At 46.4% G+C, this 19,101-nt stretch overlaps 3 protein-coding genes across 4 annotated transcripts in view; 1 reads left to right on the top strand and 2 right to left on the bottom strand.

The window, feature by feature from the left end:
• The window catches only part of LOC118514177, a 39,850-nt gene extending 29,751 nt beyond the window's left edge, over positions 1-10,099 (bottom strand). The window contains exons 1-2 of the mRNA XM_036060847.1: positions 10,041-10,099; positions 8,712-9,216 (exon numbers count right to left, since the gene is read on the bottom strand). The gene's annotated coding sequence lies outside the window, so the exon portion shown is untranslated. The remainder of the gene's footprint in view (positions 1-8,711; positions 9,217-10,040) is intronic.
• A 3,366-nt stretch (positions 10,100-13,465) lies between these two features.
• Positions 13,466-17,082, bottom strand: LOC118514175. 2 transcript variants are annotated; one of them, XM_036060843.1, is made up of 6 exons: positions 16,733-17,082; positions 16,511-16,617; positions 15,479-16,435; positions 15,198-15,408; positions 14,916-15,083; positions 13,466-13,768 (listed from the first exon to the last, which is right to left on the bottom strand). In XM_036060843.1, the coding sequence occupies exons 3-6, from the start codon at positions 16,177-16,179 to the stop codon at positions 13,535-13,537; spliced, it is 1,314 nt and encodes a 437-aa protein (XP_035916736.1). In that variant the 5' UTR covers positions 16,180-16,435; positions 16,511-16,617; positions 16,733-17,082; the 3' UTR covers positions 13,466-13,534. The 2 variants fall into 2 exon arrangements, with proteins under 2 accessions (XP_035916736.1, XP_035916737.1); XM_036060844.1 differs by lacking the exon at positions 16,511-16,617.
• On the top strand, positions 17,075-19,036 carry LOC118514176. Its single transcript, XM_036060846.1, has 7 exons — positions 17,075-17,352; positions 17,415-17,661; positions 17,724-17,865; positions 17,922-18,004; positions 18,070-18,267; positions 18,343-18,609; positions 18,685-19,036. The coding sequence occupies exons 1-7, from the start codon at positions 17,242-17,244 to the stop codon at positions 18,894-18,896; spliced, it is 1,260 nt and encodes a 419-aa protein (XP_035916739.1). The 5' UTR covers positions 17,075-17,241; the 3' UTR covers positions 18,897-19,036.
• Positions 19,037-19,101: the final 65 nt, after the last annotated feature.

Raw genomic sequence — 19,101 nt, 5'->3', positions numbered from 1 at the left:
ATGTTTTGTCAGTGACGCCACCATCAGCTAATTGTGCCGTATAGGATGCGCTCGCGGGGAGGCTGAAGCGTCAAGATGAGTTCACCTTCGGTACGATCAAGCTTGAGTTGGTAGTAACAATAGAGGAAAATCACACACACACACTCGCGCGGCCTCTTTAGTAGGTATCAAGCAAACAACCTAGAGCTTCCTATCCTTTAGCTGTCTGGTATTATAAATAAGCAACAGCAAAAAGGTGTTTTGGCATAACGATAATGATGACATAATTGCTGATCTCATTGAGCAATCCTTTCGCCCGCTCAGCCAACCAACCAACAATGCGCATTAATCACGTTGATCACTTTCAGTGCGCAAATCTTTTACAATTTGCTGACGGCGATCCATTACCGGGCACTCGCAATTGCCTCAATTTCTAGCTAAACGGAATCGCCGAAAATCGGTCGGTCGATTATTTGCACACCTTTGCGCTCCCGTAAGTAATTGCTCCCTCAGAAGGATTTCATCAAACACTGATCAAACTCTGATTTCAGCTCCATTTATTCCACCTTTTCCTTCGCCGTGACAACTTTTTACGTTGCGTAATAGAGCAATTTTGCACACACATACACGGGTCATGCAGATCGAAAGCAGTTTCCCCAAAAATGGAGATCATTTAATGATACGATGTACAAAGCGATGTTCACCCTCGCCGTGTGGATAAGAGTTTAAAAAGACCCGACCTGGCTAGCTGAAGTCCCTTTCCAACCGAGCTTAAGATGACCTCGCCAACCTGTTCGAAACAGATCACTTCGCTTTGGGGTCCCCAAAAAAAAAAACACACACACACACAACGACCGCCGAAAAGGTGAGGTGTCAAAACGAAACGGAATCGTGCTCGCCGAAAGTGGGTCGCCTTTTGATGACTTTACAAAATTGAATAGTGTCCCCTTCTGCTACACCAACCCCCCGGCTCAGCCTCGTCGTTTACGGTGTGCGGTAATAAAAGAAAAATCAACATTCATTCGCTGTGACCTTATCCTCTCTTTCTGATGTCAGTAGCCGCTTCCCAACAATGATTAGAGGCTGTGCCGTTATCAATCATACGAAATCTGCCTGTTTTTCCCTGCGTTTCTTTAGGAAGATTTGATCTGGTAAGCTGTTTCTTTCGGCCCCCCCTATAAAACCAGACCTAATTTGGCTAGATTGCAGCCAAGTGATCGACCCAGTGCCGTGCCACGTAATGGTGAGAATTTGGTCTAATTAATTCCGTTAGGTTGCTTTTGTATACTCGCGCGGACAGTTATTTGAACAAGGGCGCAAGAAGCGCAAGAGTCTTCCAAAGAAAAAAAGAGAGGCCTTTAAGCTAATCTTACGACACCCGTTTCCCGACTAGGTGACTCTTCACAAACGTAACTACGGCTTCAAGTACTGCTTTAGCTTTGATTCTTGTTTCTTTTTTCGCATTTCTAAAAAAACGAGGGTTCGTCGCTTACCACAATCTTTTGTATCGGTAGTATATCACACCGAAGCCTCAGAACTTGTTCAGCTTAAAGAGGTGAAACATTTCCCTATAGAAAACCCCCGGCAGCCCGGCTTTTGATCGGAGCACCAAACGGACCCCGGTGATCCGGTGATTGTATGTTAATTGCAGCTACAAAGGCAGCTGAATGGAAAAAGAGGAAAAAAGGGCAGCAAATAAGGCCCAAAACTATCGCCCTGATCTTTGCGATCGAGGTGCATGGTATACACAGTACACAGACAGTGGAGCGAATTGAAAATCCCTTTTATCCCCTTCTTGGCGATCGTCGAAGGCAGTCTCCGAGAGCCGACTCCCTCAATGAGGTAACCACAAGGCGTAAACATTTATACGGAGCGAACTGAATAACTCCCCAAACCAAACTCGTTTTTTTTTCTATTGCGATTTTTCACAGTCTCTTAATAGGACACTCATAATCAGGCGCGTGCCTGAGGTGCGTTCTTTCTTAGTTCAAAAGAATGGAGACGAACACAACAACCAAGCAGGCCAAGCAAGAAGGATGAAGACACCATTTTTTTCTAACTGTATCACGGAGAAGAAAGCCTTCCCGGTACAATGAAATTGGTAAGGTATGTTAAGAGGGCATGATAATTGTTGATGTTTTGCTGCGTGATTCTAAACCGCGGCGAGACAACGGGCCGAACGTCGTCGTATGGAGCATGATGACGTTAGCGTATGGGAACATTAACTACCGTTGTGCGTAAAATTGATCACAAAACTAGATCAATAGGGATGGTGTTGGGAGAACAATGGAGTACTGTTAGAAGCACTGGATGGGGATGTTGATGTGATGTACTGATTGCGGATTTTTGTCTTGCTTCTCATTTTGTTTAAGTGCTGCACTATAAATGATTTGTTTTATCATAGAAAAATGTCAAGACACTTCAACAACTTCTAAATTCAAACAAGCAGAAAATTACCAATAAAACACGATTATAATTAGCACCTTTACTAATTAGAATGAAGAAAATCCATAAAATATTACATTCCAGACAATAAATAAGCGTTGCATTAGAATGAAGAAGTTCTCAAACCCCAAGCCCAATCAATTAATCTTTACAAATAGCCGCAATAACATTATTCACTTGCCCAAAACCTTCCCACAAACCATAAATATTGCTTTAAGTAAGCCGATCGGTATGCAACGGCTACATCTGTAACCGGTAATCCAAAGATGGCCGACAACTTTATCGTCATAAAGCTTCTCAACCCCATCCGACAGCGCACTCTTCACCACACATCACCCAAAGCAAACATCGAGTCAGGAGGGCATTTGCATAGAATTCCCATTAAATGCTGCCAGCGGCACCGTTCCTCGATAGGGTAGGAATTCTGACGAAAATGTGTGTGCACCAGTGGCCATTAATTGATATGCAACCCCCGTTAAGGCGCAAGGCCCCTCGGGAAGACATTCGTCCCAATCCCGTGCGCTTTGTGCGATAAGCAATGTGTCACCCGGACGAGATAGAAGGAATCGATCGTTCTTCACGTTCTGCTTCTAACACCGATTGGACCTTTCGGTCGGTGGATCCATCCGCAAACCGTCAAAAGTGGAGCGGAAAATATTTAATCCACGATTAGAGAACGCTATAATTATGTTGCTCCGTTCGCTCGCCTTACATTTGCCTGCGGCTGGTTGCCTTCTAATTGATTTTTTTTTCTTGACTCTCCTTTGAACCGGCTCTCAGTTTCACTGCCCCCGAGAGGCCCCGAAAACGATTCATTAAAAATTTAAATATTTGCCAAATTGTTGTGATCCTCGCAGACATTTTTGCGGTGGCCTACAAATCCTGCCGACGGTTCGGCAGACGGCCGCCGGATGTTGATGGTTGATGGAAACACATTTGTACAATTTCCATCTCCGAACTGGTGGTTCTGCAGATCGTGCTGCTGATCTTCTGCTGACCAGCGTACCAGCGTGGAATAAATTATTGGTTTCGATTGCTCGCGGATTCCTGTCGACTGTTGCTCTACTCGAAACAGACCCGAGGAGCAGTCGCAGTACAAAACTATAATTTGTTAAATTTACAACATTCGCAACACTCTCAGCCTAGTGAGGTGAGTGAGGCTCCCGTGCAATAACTGGGCCACTCGAGTTGGTTAATAGCTAATGAGGCGTTTGGGCCACATTTAAGGCAGAGGTTGTTCTACTCACCCAGCAGTCCAACAACACGGCGCTGCTCTCCATCAATAACTGAACTCCGATAGGGATTTTGCTTTTTGATTTACGCGGTTACTCGCATTGATCGTCGATTAGTCGTGACCGACCGACCAGCCGGTTCGGTTCGGATAGACAAAAGACACCTCTCTTTCTTTCTCGTTTTATCTTTAATTTGAGCTGACCTATTTTTAGCGTTTTTCCTTCCCTAACGCGCACGTGAAGCTTCGACCTTCCCGGGCGCTCGAATGGAGACTCCGTCGATCGATCGATACGATACGATCGGCTTAAGATTGAAAACAGTTTTTCTATTTTATTTTATCGATCATCTAGGGAGAAAATGTGATGAACGAGTGAGGTTGTGGCTTGTGAAGAGGAAGCAATAATTAACCGCGCAAACGTGAGCTCCGTTTGAAGCGGCGTAGCCTCGATCGATCGTCATCCGGCCCCGGCCCGAAAGACACCGCGCACCGGGAGGATGTATCGAATTGATTCGAAAATTGCTCTGTCCTCGTTCGAATCATGCAGCTCTTTCACAATCGGCGAGTATGCTTATGCCTGTTCTGCTTTAATGCAGACTGATTTATTTCGATTTCGGAAAGATTTGAAACTTTGTCAGTTCGTGCCATCTGGAAGCATTGAAATCTTTTGCTTACATTGCGTTTGTCGGGCACTACAAAACTTCCACCCGAGGGTTGGTTATTAAATACCGTAAGAGTGCAATAAACTTCCCACCCAACCATAATACGTTGTTAATCGGTATTATCTCACCTTATGCTACACCTGGTTAGCTACACTAGCCGCGATGCATTCCCAAGGTCTTCCTTTGGCGAGAGTGTGCGTGTGTGTGTGTGATATAAAGAATTCTTTCACCAACGCCACACACCCGTCTAAAACGCACATCTGGTGAAAGCTTTCCATTCTCAATCATTCACAACGCGAGACGTACCGCCGGGGCCACCGCTGGCTATCCTAGCGGTACTGACTACGCAGCAACTGGGCATTCGATTGGGAAATCGAATTTCAATTTATTTTCCATTTGCCCTGGCGATCCGGTAGAAGGTGGCTACCCTTTTATTTTTTTACCTTCACGCAGCTACTCACGCACGCACTCGAGCGAGTGGTCAATCTAATGCGTACAGCAGTCGTATGCGAGCGAAGCAACCGCACGAAAAGTACGTTTGCTTTCAATGACCTCGGCGTACGCCAATGTAACGGATTCTTGGCTCGACCGTGTCGGCAGCGGTTGGTTGGTTGGTTGGTTGGCCGGGCACATGCAAGCGTATGTATGGGTGCTGGCTGGTTGGCCGATGCTTTCCTCGATGCTTGCTACGCGATGTTATTATTTTTGAGGGGTCGAAGCATTTTCCCCCCGGCTGGATGGTTGGTTTGGTAAGAAATTCAGGTTCAACGTATGGATTGTTGTGTGCTGGTTTCTTTTCTATCATGACGCACGATCATCTTGCTCGAGGTGATCGGTGATAAACATTCGAATCAAGCGCTCAAGAGTCAAATGAGAATGAGTGTGCAATGGGGATGTCTGCATACAATAGACTTCAATGCGGGTAAGCGAACGAGCCTCAAGTTTAAGCTAATTTAATTGTTTTTCTTCTTGACTAATGTCAGTGAATTGTGCAGTGAATAATGAATCAATTTTATTTAAGCATTTTGAATTTAAAGAAAAGGATTTTGAAATCGAGATAATTCTTTAAATGCCTAATCTGTGAAAAAGAGGCTTCTGCATACAAAAGACTTAAATGCCATGGCTTAAAAGCGACGAACCTCAATTTTGGCCATTGGCCTCAATTCTCCATTTTACACAGCTAGAACGATTTCGAATTATCTGTAGTTAATGCCTTCTCTCAAGTGCATTAAATAGTACATTTTTTTCGTTCCCACTAATAGCTTCGACATACAAAACAGTACATGATAAACACATCGCCTCGACCTAACCTGCAACCAGCATGCCATTGCCAAAAACCGTGCTGCGGTGTGAATTATGCCTAGAACTACCATTATTTTTCTCTCCGATGTTGGTACACGCTCACCCATTCATGCCAATTTGCGTTTCAGTGCAAAAGGTTGGTATGGTTGCGAATTACCCGTTGGCATCTTGCTAACCCCACCATCATAATCAACCACCGGGATTCGCCAATTGTATTTCACCTCCAAAGCATATGTGCTAGAGACCTGAGACCCAGGCGTGGAATGGAAAAGCATCTGGGGAGGGCAGAAGGCAGCAGGTTTTGTTTCCGACTGTAATGAAATTAACGCAATCAACACACCATCCATCCATCCATCCATCCATCCATCCCCCCTTGACGGCGTGCAAATGAAGTAATTGAAGACTGCGTATTCTTGCCGTAGCCGATCCGAGAATGATCTCGGTTTGCTTACACCTACTCACAAGCACATGGCGTGCCGTGCGAAGAAGGCGAGAGGTCACAGACCAGACTGGGGAGACCGTGGAGCGGAGTGGCAGAAGCGGTCGCCACGTCGCCTTTGCTGATGCAGCTCCATCAGTGACGGAAGTCAGCAGAGGCTTGGGTAGCGTGGGTGCACGTGAGCTTCGAACGCCTCCACACACAAACGTCGGCTAGGCACAGGCATCGGGTCGTAGTCTCTCGATGACATCATGCTACACGGCCACGAGATTGTGAGTGTGTGTGTGTTTGCTCGAGGGGAAACGTAAAGTCCATGAGAGTTGAAGGTTAATCGACGCAACGTAATGTGTCACGTTGAAGTGGAGTTTACTTGGCTAAGTAAACGTCTATCCCGGCCCAGTATGTGTCTCCCCCACGATGGGGATGTTGGGTTTTTATTGCGTACGGTTGGATTTTGTGTGGGATCGAGGATCGATTTATCTTGCTGAACTCCCACCACCCACAAGGAGGAAGAAGAAGACGTTCTTGAGCCGAGAAATGAGTGTGCGTACAAGAATAAATCAGATTTTCTCTCTGTGTTTTCCAAATCGATCAAACCCGTACCCGTGAGTCATGCAAGAAAGCAAGACAAAAGAATTACGCCATTAAAGTTCGTGCGGGTGTGTGCAGCTAAACTGTGCTGCTTTTATTACCTAAATCAGGCACGCAAATTTAGTGTACACACGAACAAACACCTCAATCACTCACGACTTTGCTATTTCAACGTTCGCACCTGAGTTTGCCTGATAGGCTTTATGGTGGCCAATTTTCCTACGATACGAATGCCCCTCGACCTTGCTCCGTTTGGTGGGCAGTGCAAGTGCTTGAACGGTGATCTACGACGGGGAAGAACGGTCCAAGCCACAAGAACGTTCCAACGTGTCGGAGGGAAAAGTTCATGAGAACGTACAAGCTAAAAGCCCGCTTGAATGGTGCTTGTCTTGCAGTGGAGAAGGTCGCTACGGGTCTTTGCTGGACGTTGCCTTCGCCTATCGCTCACCATACACAGTTATGCTTAATTTCCCATTGCATAACCTCAATACTGCTTGTTCCCTTTTTTGTTTTTTTTTCCGCTTTGTTTCCACTTCACCTTCGGCAAAGCAAAGAAAAAAGGGCACACACATGCATTCCGGAACGCATGCCGCATGTGCGAATTTTCCACACGATCGCATACATACAGTAAAAAATCTCCATTGGGAACAAGCTAACGGCCCGGCAAGGGTTAAGTAGAGCGAGGAAAGTGATGCCTCAGGGATCGGCCGGGATCTAGATTTGTTTAAATGGTGGAACCCGGGGAAGAAAACTCCCACCACCAGGGATGCCGTTATGCCGTATAGGTAGGTGTCGGAAAAACTACCGCGACAAAGTTGGTTTTGCTGTGGACCGACGATCCTACAACATCCTGCCTCGTACGGAGGCATGTTTTGCAGAAGCACTAATCATCGCGCGTGATAAAATTATACGGTTTCATCGTGACTTCGTGTCGGGAGAAAAAGATCCGAATCATCCCCCTAAATGATCACTTCCGGATGGAGCCGGATTGGCCTTGGGATGGGACCCGGTAGCTTATGTTGGCTGCGTCATATTTAGGCATTAGGGGCCGTTTGGCAAATGCTGTGCCGCGTTAGGTCATCTGCTGAGATCATCCTCAAATCTGAGATCCCGATCGTTCGAACGATCCGGGTGAATCCGCTCAAGTCATGACGGTTGAAGTGTATGCAAAAAAAAAACTACAACAACATCAACTTCTCGACATCTCTTGTCCCAATCAAACGGTAGTCAGCCAAGCTCCAGGAAGGGTTAAGAGAATCGACGAATTATTAACAATCGTGACGGCGGACTTTACAGAGCATTGGCACCGATCAAGGTAAACTGTTAAAGTATCGGGTTTATCCGTAATCGAATGCCCCCTGTTTTTTTGGAGAGAACTTATTTTTGGGCTATGATTATTGGTTGATGTATTTTAAGCTTCTGTTATTCCAAACCAAATCATAGCCTGCTGAGGGTCTCTTGCTGCGGCTCGTACGACACAATGCTAATACGATCCCACCGAATATGTTACCTTGGTTATTCATAGTAAGCTGTAAGGGAGTCCTGTGCGTAGCTCTTACCATAAACTTAATATTTGCCTATTGAAAGGCTCTTCCTGAGGCTCAGATTATACTACCTCAGTAAGATTCCACTTCAAATTTAGCTTTAGAACATAAAAATTGTGTGGTTCATAGCACATTACAACAATAAAATCGCACCACAATTTCCAACTCAGCAAACAGATGTTGATCAGAATATTTATCATGACTGGCTCACAATAAACTACATCTATGCGATCCCACCAACCATATTGTCTTTGTAAATCAAAGATGAATTTGAGCTTAAACGTATCCCAGTAAGGATAAACGATCTGCAATCCATCTGCATTCTGAAGGACATCCGCCGATACTTCCAGCAATAAGAAGGAATCCAGCTTTCCGTCGGACTTCGGCAAACGAATGAAGCAAAATTTGAAAGGAAAAACACAGCTCACCCGACAGCAGCGTTCGATAACCGGTAACCATCTCGGGGTCGGCATTGTAAGTGGACACAGCGTGCCTGCTCACTTACAAGACTTACTTACTTTCCACTTTGTCGAGGTTATGCAACGGCCTGCACACCAAAAGCAAACGAACACGGGCGCTGGTGATCGATGGTGGCGGTTTTTCTTGCCGTTTTTCCTTGTTGTTAGTGTACGGCCGCGGTTCTCTTTCTACTGTTGCCGACCGTTTCGTTTTTGATGAGCACGATCGCCCCGGGGGCTGCTGTACGTCGAGGACAGGGTCCTCAACCAATCCTGTTTCGAGGGTGTCCTCCGGCCCTGTCACTGACTCCCAGCACCTTCTCGGACTCGCAGCTCAAAAGGCGGCTCCTTTTACTGCTTCTTATCTGCCCGCACACTCACACATACAAAAGCACACGTACACACTGCACTTTTTTATTTCTCTCTCTTTCTCTCTATCTCGCTCTTGGATGCACACCACCTGCAAACACTGCGTTTCGTGCACAGGATCTCGGCCGCAGCTCACTGCACGCACATCGCACTACACCCAACACACTTGCATTTCCCGTTTTGCTCTTTTCGCTCGCTTCACCACCATCAAACCGAAACGGAACAGGGAGGAAAAAGAGGAAAATAAATATTAAATTATGAAAAATGGGTTATTGCCACCCGGGAACTGAGAGCAAACAAAACAGCACCGAAATAAGCTAACGTGAAGAATTTATCGCCCCAGAACGCTCTCGCACAGCCCAGCACGGAACGGAACGGAGGACAGAGTACACACGCACTGTACGGCACACCACACCGACGACGTCAACGATATCTTCAAACACGATCTTTGTCAGCACGGACCGGACGGTTAAAGGCAAACAGAAAACACGCAATCCACCTCGTCGGCTCTACACCTTGCGTTCACCGAAGACCGATCTGCTCAGCACATATTCTATACTGTCGGGCCCCGGCTGCGGGCCAGATGTTGAGGGAAGTTGTGTTTTACCTTAAACCACCTTTTCGTACCAGCGGGTGACGAAGTTAGGAATGAATTTTTAAACACGATAAAGCGAAAAGCACTGAGAAAAATTAATAATCGCTAAAGGCTTAAACTAAATTTGAAACACACAACGGAACGGACAAAAACACTACGGGTGGGCCACAGCCGAACTGCAAAACAGTCCCCAAAAGCATATTCCTAATTTATGTCTAAGCTACCAAAACTTAAAAACGGTGCTGATCGTTCGTTCACTCGCGGTGTTAGCAAAAGTTAAATAGTTGAAACAAGAACACACACACACACTGGGAGAGTGGGCGCCGCGCAAAACGCAACGGCACTGAGGCGGAGATCGCGAGAAAACCAGCGAGAAAAGGGAGGGGGCAGCAAAGGCACAACAAACTGTGCGCAGCTCGACTTACTCTTTACCGCTACGAGGCTACGGACCGAATAAGTTTGTTGCGTTCGGCCGGGAGACTTCAACGCGCCCGCAGACCGGAATACCTTGAAAATGTTGCTCCCGGTTACGGTTCTTAGGAACGGGCTTCGGCGGGGTGAGAAAAGTATTGATGTTGGTGAGCTGACGATGAGATATAACTGTTTTCTGTTTATTTATTATAAATTACAGAAAGGGAGGGGAATTTGTTTTGATTGTTTTGACATCTTCAGCTCTTGGAGAGATGAATATAAAGATTTGATTACGTGTGTATACGTACGAATTATTTTTAAACCATTAAACGGACAGAAATTTACACAACAATTTTTAACAGCAGGCAATTTATTTTACTGAACCACGTTAAAATACTTTACATTGGAAAAAAAAGATATTTTAAAAGAGCAAAATCTGCAGATAAAAACATTTTATGTAAATATTATTTAAAATTCAGATATTTAAACAAAGCTTTTACTTGTAAATAACGGGTATCGAATCCCGTATGGAACATTCCAGCAGGAATTATTGCTTCAAGTCCAGTAAGCCAGAAATCGAAGGCTAAGAAGATCTTTCGAGGATATTGTGCACAATAATTTCCAGCAACACAGAAATCGCTGACCAAGACAATTTTTCCTCGAAGTTAAATGAAAAATAGAAGCAGAGCGATTTTTTATGGTACTTGATAGATACTTCAAACAGAAATGACATTTTTTATCAGTTTGCTTTCTTCCGAAAAATAAGCCAATAATTTGAAATTGTTAACCTTACCTAACTTTCCTGCCAAAGACAAATAAATAGGTCTATCAAAGCTACAAATGACGAGAAATTTCTTCTAATTGAAGTTATAATTTTCAACCCGAAGCTCATTAATTCTAATATACAATAAAATTTCATATTCTTCTAGATTGTAAAGGACGCAAGAAAGTCTGTAAACCGTTGAAGATTGCATAACGATGTAGAATAATTGATAGTAGAGTAATCCTCACCAAATAATTGTTCGTAAGTTTGCTCATTTTTTTATGAAAAAAACCCTTTAATTAAATTGCTATCTCAATTCACTCACTCACTTATAAAAAAAATATATTAAAAATACTTTTGATCACAACGAATAAAAAACAGGAAAAATCACCATCAAATCCACTTTCCCTCTAGGAGTCTCCGGAAACCGCGCTTGCACTAATCCCACCCGGGCCCTTCCATCTCGTTCCTACCATCAGCACCTTTCTCGGTCCGTTTCTTTCCAACCTTCACGCATCGGAATCACAAAACTGTGTGCATTTTTCCACCCTCCGATACATCTGTATTGGTGATGGTTTAATGCTTGGTGCGCACCGTATGCACGCGCCGTCGCTATGTTGTGTGACGATGTGGAATGTGTTGTGTACGTGTGAATGGATTGCGCAGCAGCAACACGATGCGATCGGGCGGCAGTGTGTTGGTGTGGGTTGTTTGTTGCTGCGTTCGCGCGATCGTGCATAGTGGGCTTAATTGAATTTGGTTGCTTTTTCGGGCACCTTTCAAAATATTGCGTCCGTTAAGCAGGGGAATAATTTAATTAGATCATTTTCTAGGTCAACCCGAACAGCTTCGATGCTGTTCGGCGGGGGTAAACCACAGAAACTGTTCTTTTGGCTGCTGCTTGGAATGTTGCTTCTCTACAAGAGCTTATAATATCAGCTAATCAGGGCACGGATTTTGCTGCTGTAATGCACTATCGGAAAGCAGTGTCTAAGGTGGCGTAAGGTTGTAACGGGTGAACGGGATGATTATTTGTAAATGCAATCCTAACGGGGCAGGAATTATTATTTTGTTCCAGTATTTCCAAACCATTCTTATAATAGCTTGTTTTTCCGACGCCAAAATTGGAAAATACTCCCTCGAAGCCTAGAAAACGAAAAGGCTATTTAACATTGTTATTTTACGCGAAACATCGATATGGCGTCACGTCGACCTCAAGCCCTCAATAAAGCACATTAGGAGGGTAACCTTTTTTTTCCTCTGAGGCATCATCTCGACCAGCCGACGTCCCTTGCGCCATTGATCTGAACGCTCAATTATTTCTGGACGGCAGCAATAATAGTGGCAAATCGATGAGCATCACACACATCTCATCAGCGCACAGCCCCGAACTAATGAGCTATACACAACATCACGCCACCGGGTACACTCTCTTGGTGCACCACTGCAAGCATCTTCAAATGGTCTTCGTACATGATAAAGAAAAAAAAAACAAAAGTGACCTTAATTCGATCGGCCTAGTAATTAGGAAACTTTTTCTCTCATTTACTTTCGTTCTTCAACGCCAACACGGCCGGCGCAAACGCACCGTATGCAAACGTTTTGCGGTCATTAAGACTTCCCGGACCGCTCCGGATCACAGATATCAAGGTTGGCAGGAACTGGGAAAAAGCACAAACAAGCATAAATAAATAAACCTAGCAACGTCGGCTAATTTTACCCCGGGTCCGAAACGAAAGCGGGAAACGTCGCATCGTACAAGCATCGAGCATAAATCGGCACAGAAGTAAAAGTGTCCTCGTTTTTTTTTTCGGACCTGTCCTAGCTCGCCCCAACAGGGAAATGGGTCAGCATCACCGGGCGTCCGAGCCACCAGCTCCGGCTCACTGAGGGACCGGTCATTTGAAAATCGAGTTCCTGCATCAGGTCGGTTCCGCGGCCCACGCGCACACACGTTTTCGGGCGCCATTGCTCGCCACCATGTGCAACACATAGTTCTAACATGGCAGCATTGTGCAGCCATACGGGGCTGTGTGCGTTTGGCACATCGCCGACACCCGGGCCGAACCGGTTGCAGCCAAGTTTTGCAACACAAATACTACCACACCGGGCAATGCTGCGCCAGAATGACGCGATGGGGAAATTGCAGAAATGCATCACCCCCGGGTCGGACAAGACAAAGCCCAACACCAGAAAGCCGCCCGCCAAAGAATGCTTGCAACAAAGACCGTCTTGTGGGGAGAACCACAGAAAGGAGACAACAGACACAGACGAAAAGGAAAAAAAATGCAAACTTCGATCGGATAGCATAAACATTTTTTTGTTTTGCGTTTGCTTCATTGGCCCTTTTTTCCTGGAACACGGCCGAGCACGATCGTGTGCTGCATGTTGCATATATGCAACAGATTCGGTGCATTGATTCGGCACAGGAAGAACACGCGTCACCCTCCTTCCTTTTTCCTCCTTCCTCCTACTTCCTATAACAATCCTTTGTCCGGATCGGTTCTTGCACCCGCATTGGAATGCAACGTCACCGTGCTTTGCAACCCCGATCGTGGAATGACTAATCGCGGAAAACCCACCCCACGGACCACACCAACACCCAACCTACTCTCCCGCCACCGCGATCGAAACGACCGATGACCGATTAAAAGTAAGCAGCTTGCTTTTCTGTTGCTTTTGTAGGAAAACTATCGCGCTTCTTTATTTGCTGAACTGCTCTAATCGAATACGCACTCGGCTCGGCTACTGCTGCATCGGTGGTGGTGAAGATGCAGCCTCGTCTAGATGCCGCAAATAATCTTGCTCGAAGTCGTTTATCTGTCTCGACTGTTCCTGGTTGAACTGTTGCTTCTTCATCTGGTCGACGCTCAGGAGCAGCTTCTTGTAGTCGGCCAGCACCTCGGTGCGTTGCTTGCGGAGCTGGCGGATCTGTTTCTCGTACGTGAGGCGCTCCTGCCGCGCGGCATCACGTGTTTCCTGAGGAGAGATGAAGAAAAAAAAATGTTTCCAGCAAGAGGTATGTATATTAAATTTAGAATTGACATTCATTTTCATTCAAGTACAGCCTTTCGAACAATATCGAATGACCTAACAGTCGACTAAATTTATACTAATATGTGTATCTTTTATTGGAAACGCGTAAACCAGATAGTTGAAACACAACTGAAAATTGATTTCAAATAAATCACGACAAATTAATAACCGTGATGAATTAAAAATGGTAAATTTTAAAAATTACAATGCAAGAACCAAAAAAGCATGCGAAAAGCGACGAAAATGGCATCTCATATTTGATGAATTATTTATGACCCTTTATTGTTTTGTTAATTATATTCCATAAAGTAATGCGTGGGAAGGTAGAGGGGACGGCCTGATGGTAGAAGTAATCGCGGCATCGAACACGACAGGACCGAGGTTCAACCCATCCGGAACTGAATACTAAAGTCATTCGTTGGGATGGCTTAAAATATCTGCTGTATTTAATCATATATTTAAGACTCGGGGTCTTTAACTGATAGACCCAGGCAGCTTTAAGGATATTTGACTAGAATAAAATATAAATTTATCAGTTCTCTGTTTCGATCACAATATTTAATAATTTTTAATAATTTGTTATTAAGCCACTGGAAAAAATATACGAAAATGTGACTAAATTCTTCTTTCAACTTGATGCTTGAACTTGATTTGAGCCGTCCGCCCGTAAAGAATATTTTCTATCCAACTTCATGGTATTAAGAAGCCTAGCAAACCACTATAAGGCAAACATGATCTAGCTAGTCGCGAACCTTGATCAATTTAAATGATCACCAAAGTATCTCTGCCATAAACGGATAAAACTTGATTAAGAATAGATGGCATGAGTCACACATTCATAACCCAATCAGATAAGAAGCCATGAACACATAACCTTACTCTTTCAAAGAATTCATCACCCAAACCCGTACATCATCTTCCGCATACTCCACGGAAACAATTTGTTTCCTCCGAAAGAGCAAAGTCAGTCAAAATTGTTTGGTTCCCACCTTCACGCATACACCCCCCCAAAAGCACTTACTACACGACGCTAAAAAAAAAAAGGGGGAAAAAGCATCGCTCAACATCAACAAACGTAACAAACGGATACCTTTTCCGAATCGTTCGCGATGCTCAGCTTGATGCGCAAACTTTCGACCTCCTCCTGCGTCTTGAACAGTCGCTTCTCCTGCGTCTGGTTGACGTGGGCCAGATTGCGGATCTCGGACCGTGCCCCAAACAGTTCCTTCGCCGACACGTTCAGCTGGGCATCCTTTTCCTGGAAACCGAAACGAGCAAACGAGCAAAAAAAAAATCATCAATCATTGCGCATTGCGCTGTAATTCGCGCAAGCGACTCATCATCACCCGCGGCACCCGTGGTGTGCACCCACCTTTAGCAATTTGTCCAGCTCTACGTTTCGCTCCTCAAACTTCTTGACGGTACGTTCGAGCGCGCCGTTCTTCGTGAGCAGCTGTTCCTTCAGCGCTTCGAGCTGCTTCAACCGGTCGAGTGCCAAATTTAGATCCTTGACATTCGCCTCGTTCTGTTTCTGGCTCGCCTCCAGCTCGGTCTGAAGGATAGCCACTTTCGACTTGAGGAACCTACGCAGAGCAAAGCGAACATCATTAACGTCATGCCACGCGGCTCCACGAACAGCGCCACGCCACCTACTTGATCAGTCCCTCCGAGCTGATGTTCTTCTTCTCGAGCACCTTCGGCACCACGTCGGCCATGTTTTTCGTCAGATTGCGTGCCGTTGCAGCCGATGTCACCGATTTGCTGGCGATCAGCATTCCACCCCCACCGACGGATCCGCCACCACCCATCGCGCGCTGCCCATTATTGCTTACCTTCCGCTCCGACACCGAGACGGTCGTGACCTTCACCAGCTGAAGCTGCTGATTCGTATTGTTCGCCCGCTGTGTATGCTCTTCCTGTATCGCATCGCACCGTATCTCGGTGAGGGTCGTCAACGTGGAGGCCGGTCCATCATCGCCCCGCTTCAGCTCCTTCTCCCCGCCACCGTACGTGTCCTTCTCCCCATCACGGACCACCGCGAAGATAACGGCTGCCGATGAACGTTCATCACTTTCAGGCTCCTCGTCCGACCCGGTTCCGGTCCCGCCGGTGCCACCCACCGTCCCGTTGGTGGTCGTATCGATCGAGGCACCGAGGTCCGACGAGGACGACTCATCGCCCGGTGGTCCCACCGGGACGGCATTGTTCAGCTTCTTCATGCCGTGGCGCAACCGGCGCTTCGTTGTCATCCAGCTGACGTTCTCGTTCAGCTCGAACAGACCCCGTGACTTGGCGTTTATTTCTTCGTTCAGGCGGAACAGCACACGTTCGCGCTCGACTAGCACCGGATCCATTTCCCTTCTCGCTATCCCGCTAACCAACAGCCAAAACACCGAAAAACGCTTGCCGTGACGCTATGTCCGAACAGAACTGTTCTGTCACCGGTGCTACCTTACCGGACGACAAAAACACGGACCTAGCGAAGCGAAGCACCTGATTTCCTCACACGTTGTTTGATGTCTTTTCAACTTCAACAAGATCTGATTTTCCGTTCTGACGCGTTCCGCGTTGCAAGCCGGTATCGGGCAAAGCGAGTAATGCACACTAGACCTACGTAGAAAGAGTCGTTGATCGAAAGCGTCGTCGAAGGAAGGTGGCAACCGTTGCGTTGCGTTGACAACCAACCGGAAAGCCGTTGCTATGTTGCGGTATCGATGGAGCTCGGTCCCAGCTCGCCACCAGCAACACCAGCATTTTGTTTATGCACACCAAACACACTGTACCGGCGCGACCTGTTGATGATGTGTTGGGGACGTTGGGATTACGTTTGCGTGCCGAGGGTTTGTTGACGTCCGGAACATATTCGGAATGCCAATTGAGGTGATATGTTTCCCGAAAATTGCTTACCATAGGACGCGTTCCAGTTTTTTTTACCGAAAAGTAGGGATCAAGGCGGAAAACGTTGAAGAGTTGAACTCCCGGTCGGAACACAACACGGCGTCTACTCCGGCGTGAGACATTGCATGTGGAGGAACCGTCTAGAATTTGAAACACTTTATTTCTATTTTAGCAGGGGAAAATGTAATTAATATTTTCCCTATGCACAATGTATCCGAATACAATTTATTTATATCTTTAATACAAGCACAACAGACTTACACCCTAGAAACACTCTATTCGTGACGCATAACAGTCAATGTCGACATTCATACCAGGCCCTCTTTTCTATGCCTCAACAACCTTCTTATCAGTCGTTATCTTTCGAACGAACATCTTGACGACTGATTGTACCGCCAATAGCTCACCCGACTAGAAGGTGATTTATTGTGTACTTATTTGTCAGTTCCAACGGTGCAAAGACAGATCGGTGAAAGTGGCTGCATTGATTGCGTACAGGTGTACGGGCGGTCGTAAAAATGTACCGATTAGCCAAGGCAATCTTTTTGGGGTTGATTGTGATCGTTACCCGGGCCGAGGCACAGCTCGAGTTGGCGAAGAATTACGTCTGCACCGAAGATTTCTGTGACGTGAGTGAGCCCGGTCGCGTTGCCTTTATCGGTACTTTTAAACGTTCCCTTCCCCTCGTCAGAATTATCGCGAAAGTAATGAATGCGATGCACTGAAGACACCCTGCAGAGCACAGAATGCCACGCACAACGGTATCATCTTCCCATCGGCAACCCCTTGCTCCTGTTGCAGGACTTGTGTGGAGAATCTAAAGCTCGGTGATGATTGTTCGGTGGGTGGGTTAGGCTACCCGGTACCGGCTGGCATTTGTGGTCCAGGGCTTTACTGCAAGGTGGCCGAAGGTGATGAACATCCAACCTGTCAACCGAGTAAGTATGTGTGGCTGCGTGATATTGATTAGTAAGGAACACTAAAGATCTCGCTCGAACAGTGCTGGAATCGAGCAAGTGTTATACAGTGCAGAAGAACTTTGACGATGAACGGCAGGCAGGACTTATAGGACATCTGATGCAGCGACCGGAGTGTGATGGGGATGGAAACTTCCAGCCCGTTCGATGCATTCCCGGACAAACGTAAGTCTTTGGGCTGTTTTTGAGAATTATTTGAAAGCAAATGTTATGTTCGCCAGATGCTACTGTGTCGATGAGGAGGGTAAGCGAATTTTCGGAGAAGCTGTCCACACTGCCAGCATTCAGATTTCGATGCGATGTGGTAAGATCCTTGAAGAGTCAAGTAACTTGAATGAGATGTAACTAACTTTCTTCTAATCTCTGTAGAATGCTCCCGTTTGGCGGCAAAGGCACGCACTCTACTCAACTCTCAGTATCCAGTGCTGACGTCACGCTGTGACTCGAAAGGATCCTTCGATCAACTCCAGTGCGTAGACGATATGTGTGTCTGTGTGGACATGCACAGTGGACGTCCAACTTCTGATCTTCGGAACGTTACCCGTGGACTCTCGAGTCTTCCTTGCTGTAAGTGTTGCCTCTAAACGTTATGTCCCCCATTAGAAGATCAGATAATGAAAAGCATATGATTGCCTCCTCAAGTCGATAAGCGCCTCCACGAAAACACGACCTACCTCCGGGACTGTGAAAACGTCAAGGTCTCCCAAATCTACGACATCAGCGAGTACGCCACGGAAGACTACAACGTGCTCGAGTTCGATCGTGACATCTGCCAGCCGGACGGATACTACGATCGCATTCAGCTACACCCGACCGGGGGCTACAAGTACTGTTCCGACCGGGACGGTGCACCGATCGAGGACTACCGGGCGCCGCTCGGTTCAAGGCTAGCCGCGACCATGAACTGCAGTAAGTTTTGTCGGCGGTCCTTCAAGTGCCGTACCCAAAACGGATAACAAGATCACAACGCCCGCTCCCTTACAGAGTGTGCCCGAGCGAGAAAGCTGCTGATCGATAGCAAAAGTCTAGAGATCCCCGAGTGCTGCCCGAACGGCAACTATAAACGGTTGGCGTGTCGACGCGGCGAGTGCTACTGTGTGGACGAGGATGGCGCTCAGGTCGGCATTGAGCGACCGGAAAAGGACAAGCAGAACCTACCGTGCTACAATGATGGCGATTACTGTCCGCTGGCTTGAATTTTACGAGGTAATGTACGCTGAAGTTTGTTGCTAGGAACGAATGATCCGCGTGTGCTAAAGGTGACAGACACGTGTCGTCACGAGCGATTACGAAACGACCCGAGTGCTGGTCAATAAACAAGTTCACAAAGCAGCAACGATGGTGCCACCTGTCTATAAATATTAATTGTTCATGACAAACAAACCTTGAAGCACTCAAATA

The sequence above is a fragment of the Anopheles stephensi genome, chromosome 3, assembly GCF_013141755.1.
Source record: "Anopheles stephensi strain Indian chromosome 3, UCI_ANSTEP_V1.0, whole genome shotgun sequence".
Classification (NCBI taxonomy): Eukaryota; Metazoa; Arthropoda; class Insecta; order Diptera; family Culicidae; genus Anopheles; species Anopheles stephensi.
The sequence above is the reverse complement of the archived record's forward strand: the minus strand, read 5'-3'. Positions and strand labels throughout refer to the sequence as shown.